Raw genomic sequence first — 15,996 nt, 5'->3', positions numbered from 1 at the left:
CAGACCCAGGAGTGGCCTGGGGGCACCTTGCAGACACCCTCTGCCCCTCCCACGATCCAGTCACCCCCAAACCATCACACACCCACAGGAGGAAGGTAGGATGCCCAAGCCAGGCTGATGCCTCCATGTCACGGGTGTGAACGTCCCTGCAGGTCTGAGGGCCACAGGGCGGAGTGTGGGTGGGACAGCTCAGATGGGGCCCTCTGCCCACGCTGCCGGGCTGGAGGTCAGGGCTGAGGGCTGTGACCCAGGTGACCGCCCGGGGCTGGGTGGCGGATGCGGAGGGAAGTGTCGACAAGCAGCACAGGCTGAATCACAGGGCCTGCGTCTGCACGGTGCAGGGCGGGGGCACTTGCCCTGCCGCCAGGGAGCCCACCCCTCAGGGCGCTGCCTGGCGTCCAGCCCGGGGGTCCTAGGACACCACCCCGGTAGGGGCTGCCGGCCACTGGCTCTCTCTCCCTGCGCGGGCACACACCTAACCCCGAGGCGAGGTGCTTCCCGAGGGGAGTAGCGCCCGGAGGGGTGGCAGCCCAGGCTACCTGGGAGCTGGAGTCGGCGGGGGGTAACGAAAAGGTAAACGGAGACGCAGAGAGGGCAGGGGCTGCCGGGATCGCTGGGGGCGGGGTCAGCCCTGCACCTTCCCCTCCCCCTATTGAAGAAAACTATGAATGGGAGGGGGCAGCCCCCGGAAACCCGCAGGGATGGAAACGCGGTTTCCAGGGTAACGCGCGGCGATGAGAGCCTGACATCACCACGGGGAGGACGCTCCGCCCGCCCCCGTCCGCGAGTCGGGAGGTGCGGGCCCCGCCCACACATGAGGACGCCTCATTGGTGGCTGCGCCGTTCGGTCCCCTCCGCTCACCAATGGGAGTGCGGAACTGGCGTTCGGAGGCGGGACTGCGGCGAGTGCGCAAGTGCGGCGCGGAGGCGTACGGCCTCCTAAGCTCCGCGGCCCTTCTGCAAACTTGTGGGCGGAGGCGCGCCGAGACAGAAGAGGGGACGTAGACGGCGGCATCACACCGGCACCCCTTTCCAAGCCCAGGCGTTGCCTGCTACCCCCTGCCCCACAACACCGTGTGCGTGACCCCCGAGTTGGAGGAGCACTGCAGTCTCTGGCCCTGGGAGCTCAGGGGGGCGAGCGGGGGGAGGGCACTTGGACTGAAGCTTTGCCAAAATAGAAGTTTGCCGTGTGTGGGAAGAGGGAAAGGAGCCCCACGTGGGGGACACGGCGTGTGCAAATGCCCGGGGAGGTGAAGGCGGGTGCATCTGGGGGAGGCGGCTGGGAAGTCAGGTTGGGAGATAAAAAGTAAAAGGTGGATGGAAAAAGTGCATTTAAGGATACGAAAGGTGTGGTCCCCCAAGGCTGTGCCTTGCGGCAAGCTGGGGACCACAGGGAGCAGAAGCAGATGTTGAGAGCGCAAGCCACAACATTTGGAAGGCAGCGAGACGGCTGGACGGCTGGGCCTGGGCAGAGCGGGGACAGATGGAGCTCTGTCTCCAGGTGACCTCCAGTTCCTGCGAGGTGGAGCCCCAGGGGGAAGAGAGAAAGAGCACCCAATACCTGGCTAGCCTCTGGGCCAGGAGCAGGAGAGTCCCAGCCCTGGGAGGAAAGGTTAGGGCTCCAGGAACTCCACATTGCATCCTGGCTGTGGGCTACACCGTGGTGACCACGAAACCACTCAGAAGGCAGTGGTCAGCGTGAACAGAGGTGCGCTTTGCCAGTTGGGGAGGATATGGGCCAAAACTGCTAATCCAAGATTAGCCCCAGCCTGGGCAGAGGGTGGGCGCAAGACTGAACCGAGGGTTGGGGCTGGCAATGTGAACAGGTGTGGCTGCCAGGGCGTGGTGGACTGGAGGCTTGGGTCCAGGTGGGCAGTGCTGCCGAGGAGATGAGGTCCCAGAGAGTGGGCAGAAGGTCACTGGGATCAAGACTTTATGCTTGAGGGCAGAGGCCCCTGGGGGTGGCCAAATGGGTAACTGGGGCTGCTTCCAGAGTTTTGAAATGCCAGAAGCCGGGGCCTGGGGGGAGCTGTGGGAGGAGACAGGCACTTGTCCAGGAGCCATCCGGTGGGGGGACATGGTCCACTGGGGCCAGCACTGGACCTGGCAGGCAGCCCTCCTCTGCAGGGACCTTGGGAATGGGAGTTAACCAAGCCGTGGTCAAGGGCGCTGGGCCCAACCCAGGAGTCGACTCCAGCCCCACCCACGGGCTGCCCAGCCCTGAGAGGACAGAGGACAGGCAGCCTCTGGTGTCACTCATTTCAGGTGAGCTAATAGATGAGAATGGGGGCAGGCGCTGTCACCTGGGCCCTGCCCTCCCGAGGGGCCTCTGCCCCTCAGTGCCCTTTGCTTTCCGGGCCTGGCTGCCCACTCTATTCTCGTCTGGGGCTGGTCCCACCGCCCCGCCCCCACTTCTGCCCCCTCCCTCACCCCCGGCACACATTCCAGCTTCCGCCCCCGCCTGGCCACCCCTCCCTGGAGCCAGCTGCCACAGCGTTTGGTGCCCAGGATGGAGGGGGTGGGCTCAGGCTGGGTCAGAGGTCAGGGAGGGCAACCCCCCCACCAGTGCCTCTGGAATGTAGGCCGGGCTGAGGGCTGAGGCAGCTGGCCACAACTGCGCTTCGTACAACCCCACCCCAGACTCTACCCAGAGGCCTCCGGGAGAAACTGCACACCCCGTACAGGGCCCCTTACAGCTCCCCCAACACTCAGCACAGCGTATCCCTTGAACGTCAGGGGTAGATACTGACCCCAGCTGGGTGCCAGGCTCTAGCTCTGCAACATGCCCCCCCCCACCCCAAACTGGTCCCAGTGCACACTTTGGCACCACTGCGACCTCAAGTCAATGGTGTGACCCTCGAAACGACAACATTCCACTCACCCTGGGCCAAGACCTCCCTTAAGAAAACCACAAAATCAAAAGTCACACCAGGCAGCCTGTACTCAGGGCTTCAGAGACACAGTGCTCACCCAAGGCAGCACCCTCCACCAAGCACACCCTGCCACTCCAGCCGCAGACACTGCCCACGCACCCACCACCAAGGCCTGCATGGCTGTAGGCCCACCGGAGCAGAGCGTGCCGGGGGGAGGGTGCTTCCTCACAAGTGTGGGTGTCCTGTTGCATCAGAAGGCCAAGAAGGCCCAGTGGTGCCTGCATGGCTTGCTCTCGTCCCCGGCTGCCTGACACTGCACTGATCCGGGAACCCCTGCCGCCGTGCCCACTTCTCAGAGGAGGCAACTGAGGCCCAGAGTGGGGACTGGGCGCTGCGGGCCCTGAGCCCCTGAGAGCAGCTGCCTGGGAGGCAGCAGTATCCATTTGTGCTACTCTGGCGTTGCCATGGAGCTGCCACAAGACCCAGGCAAGAGTCCTTCTGCTCTTCTTTGTGCCTGCGTGTGGGACCAAGGTCAAGTAAGTGACCTTCTGTCCCTGGGTTTGGGGTTGTGGACCTCAGAAACCCAGTGGGTTGGATGCATCCATCCCCCTCCCCCATAAACCTTGGTGTTTTCATGGGCACGCAGGGGTGTCGACATGGCAATTTCTGGCATTTCACAGATGCCTGATAATATGCCATATGCATGAATGTGTGTTCTTGGCGTGAGCTTGTCTGTGTGCATCTGCCACCCCGACAGTGCCTCAGTTTCCTTCAGTAGAAAGGGTTACCATCCAGGTGTCTTTGGAGCATCATGAATATGGATAGAGTATGACTTGAGTGCATGGGGCTCCCACAGTCTATCCTAGCACAGGTGGGCCACAAGTACACAACATGCGTGTTCCAGAGTGTGCCCTGGGGCCTGCCCTGCAGCCAACACTAAGTGCACGCAGTTGGTGCGGATGACAATAACCAGCACACCCCACGCACTGCCTGGCCTTTGCTCTCCTGGGATGGGGGCCTGGGCAGGCGTAGAAGGATGGCAGCCTCCACATTCCTGGGCTGTGAGTCACAGGGAACTCGGCCAGGTGCCCCCCTGCCCTGTTGTGCATGCCCTCCTCCACTGTGGAGACCCCATTTTGGGAGCAGAAGGGAAACAAGCCAGGGCACAGCTTCGTCTGGCTGCTCTTTGTGGCAGGCAGCTGAATCTCCTGTGTTCACCGTTGGCTGCCACCTAGGCCCCTCCTAGGGACCTCAGAAGTCCCTCTCTCCTCTTCCTTGTGCAGGTGGAAACTGGGGCGGGGGGAGCTGCTTAACTTTAACTCCTCCTCCTGGCTTCTGGCCTCCTGGTGCTCTCTGCCCTAAGAGGCCCAGGTGCTGCAGACACAGCCCTCGTGCCCACCCCAGGGTGATGAGTCACGCTACAGCCATGGGCACATATGCTCTGTGAGTCCCAGCTCCACAGTCACGCACAGCCAGCCTTGTCCACGGCTGTTTCCACATCCATGGCCAGGTTCTGCAAATACTTTGGGGTCCTCAAACCACCCAGGTTCTTGCACGTGGGCCACTGTGCAGACACGCTCCCATGTTTGCGCACGCAGGCACGTCTCCAGGTACTTGCACACACTTCCACACCCCTGCGCACACGGACACAGCCCCACTTTCGTGTCCACACAAGCACCGTACCCAGGGATCCTTGCTTCTCCGTCTCTGTACCCAACGACTGCCCTGCCCACAGGCACACATGTGCACCACACCTGGCAACGCGCACATATCCAGACTCCGCTTCCCCCACCCTGGCTCTGGGCCCCGCGGATTAGGGCCAGGCGGGCGGGCTGCAGCCACCGCCAGAACGGTTCCACTTCCGCGCCCCCGCCGGGTGGCCGCCAGGTGCAAGGGCCCCGCCCCCGCCCCCGCCAGGCAGGCCGGGAGGGGGCGTTAATTACGAGGCCCCGGGGTACCCCCCCACACACACCTTTCATCCCGGCCACGCCCGACCGGGGCCCAGACGCTCATTACCGCCTCCCGCCCGGTCATTAGCCCCGGTCGGGGGAGGAACCGGCGTCCGGCGGACCGGTCCGGCCCGCGGGGAGGGTGAGGGGCGTTGCGGGAGCGAGGCGGCCACTCCCCGTCTCCATGGCTACGTCGGCGCGGTGGGGCGGGGCCCGTGGGGTAGCAGGGGGTGTACAGAGGCGGGGCGGCGGTCGCCGGGGACCTCCGTCGTAATCTCGGTTCCCGCCGGGCAGGCGGCGAGCACCACGGGTCCCGCCACGAATACCAGCCTCGCCCCAGCTCGCGGCTATTTTGAGCCACCTCCTCCCCGGCTATGCTCCCCAGCGCGGGGGCGGCCCGAGGACCCCCTCCCACGCCCGGGCGCGCTGTCCCATGGTGGGGCGGGATCCGAAGCCCCCGGGGTGACGGCGAGGCCGCAGCGCCCCCTCGTGTTCGTGGGGAGAGAGTGACCGAGCGACCGCGGCAGGGATGAAGGTGGTCCCAGACCCTTAAGAGCCCCCCCAACAGGGACACATAGTCCTGGTTACACACCGAGTCACAGGGACACGCAGACGCAGGTAACCACAGAAACACAGGTACGGAGGTGGGTAACACCTGAGACGGCAAGCACACAGTCCCCACACAATGCCCGCCGCGGGCGCACCTGGTGGACAGTATTTACAGGTATGGGTCCACCGCGTTATGGGAACGCAGGACAGTCGTGGGTGCACATGGAGCCCAATAATAGGCTAGTAGTAGACGCTTAATAGCTGTGTGCTGGCGGAACGAATGAATGAATGAGCGAGGGCACTTCACAAAACCAGGAGGAGGAGTACTCAGCACTGCAGAAGCTTGGGGACCGGCGTGGAGCAGTGATCCCGGCCACCGTGACCGCAGGGACCCCTGCCTGTGCAGGGGCAAGGAGCCGCTGACCTGACCTTGCTAGGGCAGCAGATCAGAAAGGGGAGGGGAATTACACCTGGCCGGGCAAGCCTGGCTCCAGGTCCCCCACGGGTGGGGGCGGGAGGGTGAGCGCTGATGGCTCTGCTCCTTTTAATAACTGCCTTGCGTGAGTGGCTGACGCAGCAGCAGGCTCCTGCTGACGGGGACTTGTGGGGGGGGGGAATGTGGCGTGGGGGGGATGAGGTGCAGAGGGGGTGGCAATGAGTCATGAGCTACTGCCTGGGAGCAGGGTTCCTGAGCCGAGGAGGGGGTCCCAGGGATTTTGCCACGGGAGACAGTGTCCCTGCCCACATCCCCTGCTGCATCACCTGGACCCAGCTAATGGTGGGAGCAAGTCTAAGGCCTGGGGTGGGCAGCAAAATGAGGTTCTTCTGCAGAGGATCTATCCCTTGAAGTCTCTCTAGAGCAGGGCTGTAGCTTGGGCCTCTGGTCTGGGCAATTGGGGTCCACAGTAGTTTTCTTCCACCCCATGGTGGGGTCCAGGGCCCAGCATGAGTGAGACCTGGGCGGGGGGCAAATGGTGACCACAAGAAGTGCTCCAATAAAGCGGTCTTGAGTCTCCCAAGGAGCAGCCTTGGGAGTGAGGATCACTACAAAGTTCGTTCTCCTGATAGCAGAGGTCCTGGGACCCTCAGACAGGAAATACTGGTAGGGGGTTGGGTAGAGAGGGTGGAGGGCACAGCACAAGGCAGTGAGTGGGTTCTGGGTGTGCAGAACTGTGTGCTGGCTGGGAGATGGTGCATGTGGTGGAGGCAAGGCTTAATGTTGGGGTGCAGTGCAGACTGGAGGCTGGGGAGCCCAGGGGTGTCATCCTGCCATCTAGAGCTGGGATGCCTCCAAGTGCCTGGCCAGGTGTGTTAAGGTGTGTGTGCGGCACCAGGTGGGGGAATCAGAGCTGGGAGTTAGGTGTGGGTGCAGGATGGAGTTTGCCGGCAGACTGGGTTGGGTGAAGTTGGGACGCCCCAAAGTTACGAAGTAGTTGGCAAATATTGGGGTCCACGTAAGTGGGGTTGCTTATATATTGGCATTTGTGTGGGCTTCAAGGCTGGCCACGTGAAACGTTGTATTCAGGAGCGCTGGCGTCCCTGGAGCAATGCTGTGTCGGTCAGGTTGGCAAGTGTATCAGATCCGACGTTGGGGTTCAGATAAGGTTGGTGTGTCTAAGAGCTGCAGTTCGGGTGGGTATGGGGACTTGGGTAGGGTCGCTATATCGGCGATTGATGGAGCACAGCGAAGGTTGGGGTCCACGCGCTACTAGGGGTCCCCACAAAGCTCCGACCCCCGGTAGCAGCGGACGAACGTCCCTTTGTTCAACGCCACAGGCCGGGGTCTGACACGCGGAAGTGGGTCAGCCCCGCCCCGCCCCGGCCCCGCCCCCTGGCCGAGAGCGGAGGACTGCGGACCGTGCGCGTCCCCGTCAATCACCGCGCTCGGCGCCCGCGCGCGGCGTGGGCGGGGCAGGGACAGGTCCAGCCCCCAGCTCATGAATATGAGGCACACCGGCGGATCTCGTGGCCTCTAATTGGCCGGCGCAGTGCCGGGGGCGGGATTAAGGGCGGGTCCCGGTGGCGGCGTATTTAAGGCCGGGTGCGGGGCGCCCCCTTCACTCTCGCGTTAGGAGGCTTGGGTCGTTGTGCTGTTCCGTCTACCCGCGTTCGTCAGGGACCTGCCCGACTCAGTGGTGAGGGCCCTGGCGGTACCGGCTCCGCGGGCCCGGGGTGATAGGCGGCTTACGGCCGGCCGGACGACACGGGGCGGCGGCGGCACGCCCCTGGGCGGGGACGGCGCCGGGGCGGGCCCGGGGTGGAGTCCGCTCCGCTGGCGGCGAGGGGCGGCGGGAGACCGGGCTGAACCGCGGCCGGAAGGCTTCCCTTGCCTTAGGCCAGGCCCGCTGCGAGCGGGGCGCCGCCGCAAAATGGCGGCCGCGAGCGCGAATTGCGCTCAGCGAAATGGCGGGAGTGCAGAGTACCCGGATGGAGTGGCGCAGGGCGCGCTCGAGGCGCATGCGCGCGGTGGGGGGGGCGGGACCACGTGGCGGGACCGGGCCCCGCTGCTTAGGTTTCCCGTTGGTGCTCCAAGGGAGCGCAAGTCCGGTGTCCACTCCCGTACCCCAAGTGTGGATCGAAGTCGTGCGGCTCCATCGTTCTCTGGCCTGTGTCCCTGGAGCCTCTAGGCGGCAGCTCCCCCAGCCTGTTAGGGGGTCGGTTTGAGTCAGTACCCGCCTACCTGGGCTCGGCAGTGGAGCCCCCGCGGGCCAGAGGCCTTGGCCTCCACCCGCCCTCAGCTCCTAGCTGGCCCTCAGGGGCGCCCTACAGTGGACCAAGCACTTTGCCACGCCGCACCACAATGGTCAGGCTAGGAGTTAGCGTCTTGTTAGCAAAGGGGAGCTTCTGAGGCTAGCTCGGCCGGTGACAGTGGAAGCCGCCGCCTTCGTCAGTCGCCCCTCCGCCGTCAGCCTGGCTGAAGCCGAACAGGGCCGAGGAGGGAGGAGCGCTCTAGGCTTGGGGTGTGGCCCCAGCCTTCAGGGAGTCTCGGGGCGCGGAGCTGGGCTAAACACGGGAAAAGGGTGACGGGTTCGCTTGAATTTAGAAGTCCTGGGTGTGGTTTGGGATGATTGAAGGGCAGGAAGATAACTCCAGTGTTTTCTCAGCGAGTGCCCGTTGTTTGTAAAGACAGGAGGGTGTGGGCGGGCGGGCAGTGAAGCTGGGGAGCATCCCAGGGAGGGGTTTCAACAGTCTTTTCTGTAGGCCGCCATGGCATCGGATGAAGGCAAGCTTTTCGTTGGAGGGCTGAGTTTTGACACCAACGAGCAGTCCCTGGAGCAGGTCTTCTCAAAATACGGACAGATTTCTGAAGGTGAGGCTGCTGCTGGGCGGCGGCTTAGCTGGCCCCTCTGGGAGGCCTGGGTGCTGACTTCCTGGATCTCTCTCCCTGCACAGTGGTGGTGGTAAAAGACAGGGAGACCCAGCGATCGCGGGGCTTTGGGTTTGTCACCTTTGAGAACATCGATGATGCCAAAGATGCCATGATGGCCATGAATGGGAAGGTGAGTGGTGGCTGTCCTGAGCGTCTGATGGATCCGGATCCAGGGTCAGGAGGCACAGAGCTAACCTGTATCACCCTTTTCTCTAGTCTGTGGATGGGCGACAGATCCGAGTTGACCAGGCTGGCAAGTCATCTGACAACCGATCCCGTGGGTACCGAGGTGGCTCTGCCGGGGGCCGGGGCTTCTTCCGAGGGGGCCGAGGCCGGGGCCGTGGGTTCTCTAGAGGTGAGTGCTGTGCTTGGCCTGAGGTTCTCAGGAACGTGGTAGGGGCACTGCTGGCAGGAGCTGGCACCCACTTCTTGCTGTCCTTGTCTGCAGGAGGGGGGGACCGAGGCTACGGGGGGAGCCGGTTCGAATCCAGGAGCGGAGGCTATGGAGGTTCCAGAGATTACTACAGCAGGTGAGGGTATTTGGGGGGGGCCTCTGACTGGGCACTCGCCAAAGGGCTGGTGAGGGACCTTCCAGCACTCACATGTGTCCTTCCTGCAGCCGGAGTCAGGGTGGTGGCTACGGTGACCGGAGCTCGGGCGGGTCCTACAGAGACAGCTACGACAGTTACGGTAAGCCCCGCTCCGAGGGCGCCACGCTGCCGGGGCCTGCGGTGGGAGCTCAGTAAGCCTTGGCGCCCTCTGCAAGTGGCACGCAGACCTTGTTACTGTGCTTGCTCGTAAGGGGCGAACCGCCCTTGGGTCTCAGTGCCAGCAGCTCTTCTCTAACACAAATCGTAAAGGCACAGTCAGATTGACCAAGGAGAGGCAGAGCGAGGGGCCCGTCGGGCAGGCAGCAAAGTGCATGTGCGGCCCCCCGCCCGGCCGCCCTGGCTCTGGGGGGGTTGGTTGCTCCCGAGGCCGCAGGGCCGAGCCCTCCAGTCTGGACCCGGGAGTGGATGCTGCATCTTGTTGCGTGCTTCAGTGCCTTTACACTGTACCTGCTTCTTGTTCTCAGCTACACACAACGAGTAAAAATCCTTCCTGCTCAAGATCGTCCTTCCAATGGCTGTATATTTAAAGATTTTGGGAGCTTCGCTGAATCGTTAATGTGTAGTGAACACACCTCCTTGTACCCCACTTTTGTAGTCTTATCGGTTCTGATCTTGTCAAACACAGCCTGACTGCTTCTGACCCCCAGATGGCCTCATTATCAGACACTTACTTTTAAGGCAGTGCTGTACGTTTTTAAGGGTTTTAAAAACGTTTTGAAAAGCACTTCAGATTTTCCTTTTTTCGTTTTACCGTGAGCCATAAGATTTTTAGAAACTAGTTGGGGGTTGTGTGGGCTTCAATTTTGTTTTTGGTTGTGTTGCCATTTTTGTTATCTTTTTAGTGGGGTTGGCCCCGTGAAGTTGGGTGCCCTGATTTAACTTACCTTTGAGACCGAACGGAGTCTGAATCCGCTCTTTGTCGGAAGCTGAGCAAGCTGTGGCTTTTTCCCACTCGTGTAACGTTTCTGAGCGTAGCGTGGTAGGACCCTTCCCAGGCAACAGCACAGGCGCCTGGCTGCCCTGGGCCCAGCCTGTCTGGCCCTTCTGTGCTGTGTATGACCCACAGTAGACTTGCAGACGTACCCCGAGAGGTTCTTAAAAATGTTTATTTATATTGTCCTTTTTTACTGGAAGACGTATTGCATACCCCATTGATGTTGTATTTGAAGTGGTTAAGGAATTCTTGTACACAGTTTTTTTGGCTTTACGAAGCCGATTAAAAGACCGTCTGAAATGAACCTTGCTCTGACAATTTCCCTTTCATTACACAACACACTCCTGCTGCGGGCTCACGCAGCAGGCCTGAGCAGAGGGCAGTTTGAGTAGGTCTGCAAATCCTGCCTGGCCTGCGGAGAGCTAGACGAGGAGGGCAGAGTAAACTGACGCTGGCCGGGCCCCTGGTGACAGCTGACAGCCACCGGTCCAGTTAGGTGAGCAGTTGGGTGACGGGAGCGGGCAGCCCTGGACCTCAGGGCAGCCCAGAGGCTTCTGGCAGTGGCAGCCAGAGGGCTCGGCGGGGCGGGCAGCCGAGCAGGGACGGTGGACACTGGGCACGTGACGCTGACAGGACAGCCTTAGTTGAGAGGCAGCCAGAGTGGTGGCAGGTAGTGTCCCTGGGCGACCACAGGCTGACGGGCCACTAGCTAGCTCTGCCGTTGCTTTACGAGTTCTGAGCGTTCTCTGCTAGCCTATGGAAGCTGCAGCCTCGGAGGACAGAAGTGTTGTGCGCCCAACAGAACCTCTGAGACGCGAGCTGCTCCCTTGGCTAGCTCATATGTGGAAATAGCCCTGTAATTCGAGGTAACTCCTTTTGCTCATGTCCGCATCCCCCCTCTTGTCGAGAGCTCATTTGGAGTAAAGTAACGTACCTGGGGAGTGCTCCTTCGACTGGTTTTTGCTTTTCCATTTTTTTTTTTTCTTTTTAAGTCAAGCTATAATTAAAAGTCAGGCCCCGGCCATCTGCCCTCCCTGCCTGCGGCTGGGCAAGCGGCCCGGGCAGTTGTGCTTCTGAGTAGGTTTGATCCATAAGCAGGATTGGAGACCACTGAGTGCCCTGCCTTTTGGATATTTTGTTCATCAATTGACAGTGTTTTCCAGACCTCCTGGAGTCAGGCTCCTAACTAGCTTTCTCTGATGTCTGCTGCCACCCTGAGATTTCCCAGAGCCCACGCCTTCTCTAAGCAGCTCCGTCCCAAGTGGGTAGCTGGCTGTGCTTAAGGGCGGCACATGGCCTGGCCCGTCTGAAGGTGCAGGACTGCCCTGGGCCTGCTGGCCATGATGGGGCCTCCATCAGGATGGCCCAAGGACTAGCTTGAGACCCTCCTAGGAGCTGTGGATGGTTTCGGGGAGGCAGGGTGGGGCAGCTGTGAGTTGCGGTTAGGACTACAGGGGTAACCCTCCTTTGCTTTGGCAGGTTGAAAGGAAGCTGGTGCCACTTGGAAGGCTGGCCTGAGAGCAGCGATGACCTGGGGTCACCATCCCAGGGGGAACTTCACCTGGGAGCAAGAGCCAGAGGCACAGCTGTCTTGTGCGGCCTGTCACCTGTAAGTTTTTCTTGGCGTGGGTGACATGCATCCCTGTGGCCCCGCCGCTGGGCCCTTTATTGATCTCCCACCCAACTGTGACCTGGGGTGGGGGTGTGTGAAGGGTCAGCATCCCTCCTACAGCATCCCTCTTTCCCAACAGGTGCTTCATTGGCGAGGTTGAGGTGCCGGGCTTCAAGTCGCGCCAAGACGGTGTGTGGTGGCTCCTAGCCAGGGACAGTGTGTGGCACAATGTGGAAGCCTGATTTAAATAAAGGGCTCTTATGTCCACCCGGAAACCTGAGTCTGGTTTGGGGAGTGGCCGTGGAGGGCAGGCTCTGAGGGGGCTGGGGGTGGAGTCCAGTAGAGAGAGCCCCTGGAACAAGACCAGCGGGTCACTTCATTGTCCCCTCAGGCATTTCTCAGGGTCGGAGGGGACGCTGGGCACTGGGTCTCCCAGGGCCCCTGAAGCCTTGGCACGGACACTCCGGTGCCATTGGGCCTGCTCCTGGACTGACTGCTGGTGCTGGGTGACCCGGCTCTCCAGGCAAGGGGCCTGACCCCCTTCTTCTCCGCCCACTGCGTGGCTGGCCTTTCTGGCCCGCCCCTCCGGCGCACCGCGCTTGATGGCGATGGCCCTTTGCTGCGGGCCATGGGGAAAGAGGCTCGGGACTGGGGGCGGCGGTACGGTACGAACACAGCCGGCGGGGCGCGGAGCACTGCGGGAAACGCCCGGGGTGAAGCGAGGTAGCGGCGAGGGCCGGGCGCTTCCGGGTACTAGGCCCCACCTCCGCATGCTACTGGTTGGCAGCACCCCGCGCGGCGAGTGACAGCTGCCCACGGGGCGGGGCAGGCAACGCTTCCGCCCGGCTATGGGGCCGCGCGTGTTGCCGCTGCCGCTGCCGCTGCTACTACTGCTAGCTCTTCTCCGCGGAGCCGAGGCGGCCGCGCTCACGCCGCTGCTCCCCTCGGAGGACACGTATTCGCCACTGCCCGCCGTGACGAACGGGAGCCAGCCGGGTGCGACGCACAATGGCACGCACCCGCGGCTGCCGGGCTCCTCGGGCTCGCCGCTTCTGCGCTCCTTCTACGTACTCATGGGCCTCGTTGGCCTGTCGCTGCTGTACTTCCTCATCCGGGCATTCAGGTGTGTCAGGCGCACGCCGCCGTCCTGGCGAGGCCAGTGAGCGCGCGCGGCGCGCCTCACGTGATGGGGGCGGGGCGGGCGCTGCCACGTGACGGCCCGCTGCTCGCGTGCTGAGGGGCTGGCCGCCGGGATCCGGGCCCGGCTCCGGCGGAGCGACGGCGCCTTGTTCTAGTTATCGCTCAACTCCACCGTCCGGAAAGCGTCAGCGGTCGGCCGGGCAGGGCTGTGACCAGTTCTCCCGCCCACCTGCGCCGGGGCTGCCCCGGGGCCGCCCCGGGGCCTCGGTTACACGCAGTGGGCCGCGTCCGGCCTGGCGCCCCGGGGCCTCCGGTGGCCGAGGTCCTCTCTTTCGTGGGGCTGCTGCCGGTTTGGCCCTCACTCCTCAGAGGGCCAAATCCCCACCCCCTTCTGAGACCCCCGTGGAGTGGGATGGCGGTGTCCCCCTGAGGAGTCCTGGCCCAGCGGCCTCTCTTCGCCCTCTGTCAGGACGTAAAGGCGCCAGTACTGGTGGTCACTGTGGAACTGGTGGTCACTGTAGAAGGTGCAGCTACACCAGGCAGCTCCACAGAGGGCCGTGGGCTTGGGCCGAGCAGGCCGCGGGCCGCTGCAACGGGAGGTGGGGGCGTGGGGAGGGGCGGGGCGGGTGTCACCTGCCCCCGGGAGGTGCCCTGAGACGGCTGCTGGGCCCGCCGGGGCCTGCTTGCAGGTTGAAGAAGCCACAGCGGAGGAGATACGGCCTCCTCGCCAACACCGAGGACCCCACAGAGATGGCCTCACTGGACAGCGACGAGGGGACAGTGTTTGAGACGAGGAATCTGAGATGGTAGCGCAGCCCTTCCCCCACCTCCAGCGGGCCGGGCTTGGGGTTTGGGGGTGCGGTGAGCCGACCCTGGAGGTCACTGGGGTCATCACTGCACACGTGGAGAGGCGGGCCTGGAGCCCTGGCTTTGCAGTCGCACCCGTGTGGCTGTGGGCAAGGCGTGTCCGCCCCCCCGCCCCAGCCCTGGTTTCCCATTTCCTTAGGAGGGGGACAGGGTGAGCACTTTAGCCGGTGGGCCGCTGCTGTGGGCCTGACCACGAGGCCAAGACTCACCGCGGAAAGGAAGAATTACCTACAAGGGCTGCCTGGGGGTGTGGCGGGGGGATGACCTGTGTCCAGCCCGGGCATGAGCATCGGGGGCTTAGAAGGGAATGCTGGACTGAGGCGACCCAGGGGTCACCACGGGGCTTGAGCAGGGAGTGAATACCCCTTGGGGTGCACAGGAGTGAGACTAGGGGTGCTTGTGACTCCACATCCCCCGAGGGACATCTCTTCCACCGTCCCTTGCTGGTGGACCCCCTGTGCACCAGGCAGACAACGGCTCGGCCTGCAGTCTGCAGAAGGTGGACTGCGGATTCCGGGGCAGGGGCTGGGCAGGCTAAAGGGCCCTGCTCACCACTTGGAGGGTGAGCCGCAGGCACGGTGTTTCTCACCCCCAACCCTCACGTTTCAGATGCTCAGGCCAGAGAGGCTGTGTTTACAGTGGCCCCGGGGAAAGGACAGAGACAGCCTGCTCCCAGTGCCTGCACACCCTCTGATTCTTGTGCCAGATTGCCCTGAGAGCTCGTGTGGGACCTTCCCAGCCTGTGAAGCCACCTTGGCCCTCTACCCAGACAGGACCGCCCAGCCCAGAATGCTCGGGGCCAGATGGGGAGAGCGTGGACCCCGAGGCACCCTGTCTGGACTGTGATTTGTTCCTATTGCCTTCCTTCACCACCCCTAGCTGAGGCCTAGGGGGTGGGGGGCTGACGGCCTTGTCTGAGAGTGCCTTCCCACTGGCACTGGGCTGGGCACAATAAAGGCAGCAGTGGCTCTGTGATTGGTACTGAACGCCACACTGAGCCAGACCGGCATCCTGGCTCCCGGGGGAGGGAGAGGGGGTGGCGGGTGGGGTCCGTTCGGCCCCGGTGCTCCTATCTGTGACAAGGTGGGTTTCTCTGGCCTCACCCACAGTGGCCCAGAGGGTCCTGCAAGGTAGACAGGGGGACTTGCCTTGAGAAAGGCCTGCCAGTCATCTGCCTGGACACCCGCCCAAGGCCTGATAAGGGCTCCCTTCTGGGTGTTGCCTTCAGCCTGGGTCTCCTCAAGGGAAACTTTCTGGGGTCCCCACTTCACCCGACAAGCACCTTTGTGGCGGGTTATTATAAAGGAACTGGAGCTTCCTGCAGCTTGAGGACCCCTGTGCCCACCGTGCTCTCCCCTCTCAGCCTACTGTGGACTCACTGGTGAACCTGAACCACCGTCGGGGCACCTCAGCCCCATGGGGACACTATAGCCCAGTCCCAGGCACCTGACCCCCATCCCAGGTGAGAGGTTTGATGGTTCCTCCTGGGCCTTATTTTCCCAGCAAGGTGCCGTTTCTGGGCAATTCCAGCTTTGGCTTGTCCCCTGCCCCCAGTAAGTTTGGTTCTGGAGAGTCAGGGCAGGGTCTGGCTTGTGGCCTCCTGAAGCCTGGGGTTCCCCACCCCAGGCAGGCCTCTGGCCCGAGCCACCATAGTGTGTCAACGGAAGAGCCGCCGCTAGGTGGCAGCCTTGCGCCACCCACCCTCTGCGCGCGCGCGGGCCCCAGGTGTGGCTGGGGACTCCTCACCAGCCAAACCCTTGCTCAGGTCTAGTTGGAGGCTGTTTCCCACACTTCCCTGAGCCCCAGCTTGTTTCCACATCCATCGTGGATGGGCCAAGCCCACTGCTTCTTGGGACCTTTTGGCCCCTGGAGCAGATCCCCCTCCCTGCCAGGTGACTGCCAGGGTGCAAGAAGCTGTCTCTGCCACAGCCAGCTAGTCACCTCTCTGCATCGGACCCCAGTTGGCTTTATTGGGATGTCTGTTATCACTCCCTAATTGGCTGACACTCCTCTCCCCCTATAGTGCCCAGCTGCTGCCTCCAAGAAGTCTTCCCTGACTTCCTCCATTCTTTTGTAGGGTCTGGCACTGGG

At 62.8% G+C, this 15,996-nt stretch overlaps 2 protein-coding genes across 4 annotated transcripts; both read left to right on the top strand.

Moving 5' to 3' along the window:
- Positions 1–7,348: 7,348 nt before the first annotated feature.
- Positions 7,349–12,165, top strand: CIRBP (cold inducible RNA binding protein). Of its 3 annotated transcripts, XM_017664220.3 has the most exons (8): positions 7,349–7,506; positions 8,573–8,681; positions 8,765–8,871; positions 8,958–9,096; positions 9,190–9,271; positions 9,361–9,431; positions 11,766–11,895; positions 12,038–12,165. In XM_017664220.3, exons 2-7 carry the CDS (start codon positions 8,579–8,581, stop codon positions 11,768–11,770), a joined length of 507 nt encoding a protein of 168 aa, XP_017519709.1. In that variant the 5' UTR covers positions 7,349–7,506; positions 8,573–8,578; the 3' UTR covers positions 11,771–11,895; positions 12,038–12,165. The 3 variants fall into 3 exon arrangements, with proteins under 3 accessions (XP_017519709.1, XP_036874146.1, XP_017519707.1); XM_037018251.2 differs by lacking the exons at positions 11,766–11,895; positions 12,038–12,165 and adding an exon at positions 9,817–10,590; XM_017664218.3 differs by lacking the exons at positions 11,766–11,895; positions 12,038–12,165 and having other exon boundaries at positions 9,361–9,909.
- A 550-nt stretch (positions 12,166–12,715) lies between these two features.
- On the top strand, positions 12,716–14,880 carry FAM174C (family with sequence similarity 174 member C). Its single transcript, XM_017664211.3, has 3 exons — positions 12,716–13,021; positions 13,728–13,844; positions 14,515–14,880. Coding segments are annotated over exons 1-3 (393 nt in total). The 5' UTR covers positions 12,716–12,746; the 3' UTR covers positions 14,516–14,880.
- Positions 14,881–15,996: the final 1,116 nt, after the last annotated feature.

This window comes from Manis javanica, chromosome 13 (genome assembly GCF_040802235.1).
Source record: "Manis javanica isolate MJ-LG chromosome 13, MJ_LKY, whole genome shotgun sequence".
NCBI classification, from domain to species: domain Eukaryota; kingdom Metazoa; phylum Chordata; class Mammalia; order Pholidota; family Manidae; genus Manis; species Manis javanica.
The sequence above is the reverse complement of the archived record's forward strand: the minus strand, read 5'-3'. Positions and strand labels throughout refer to the sequence as shown.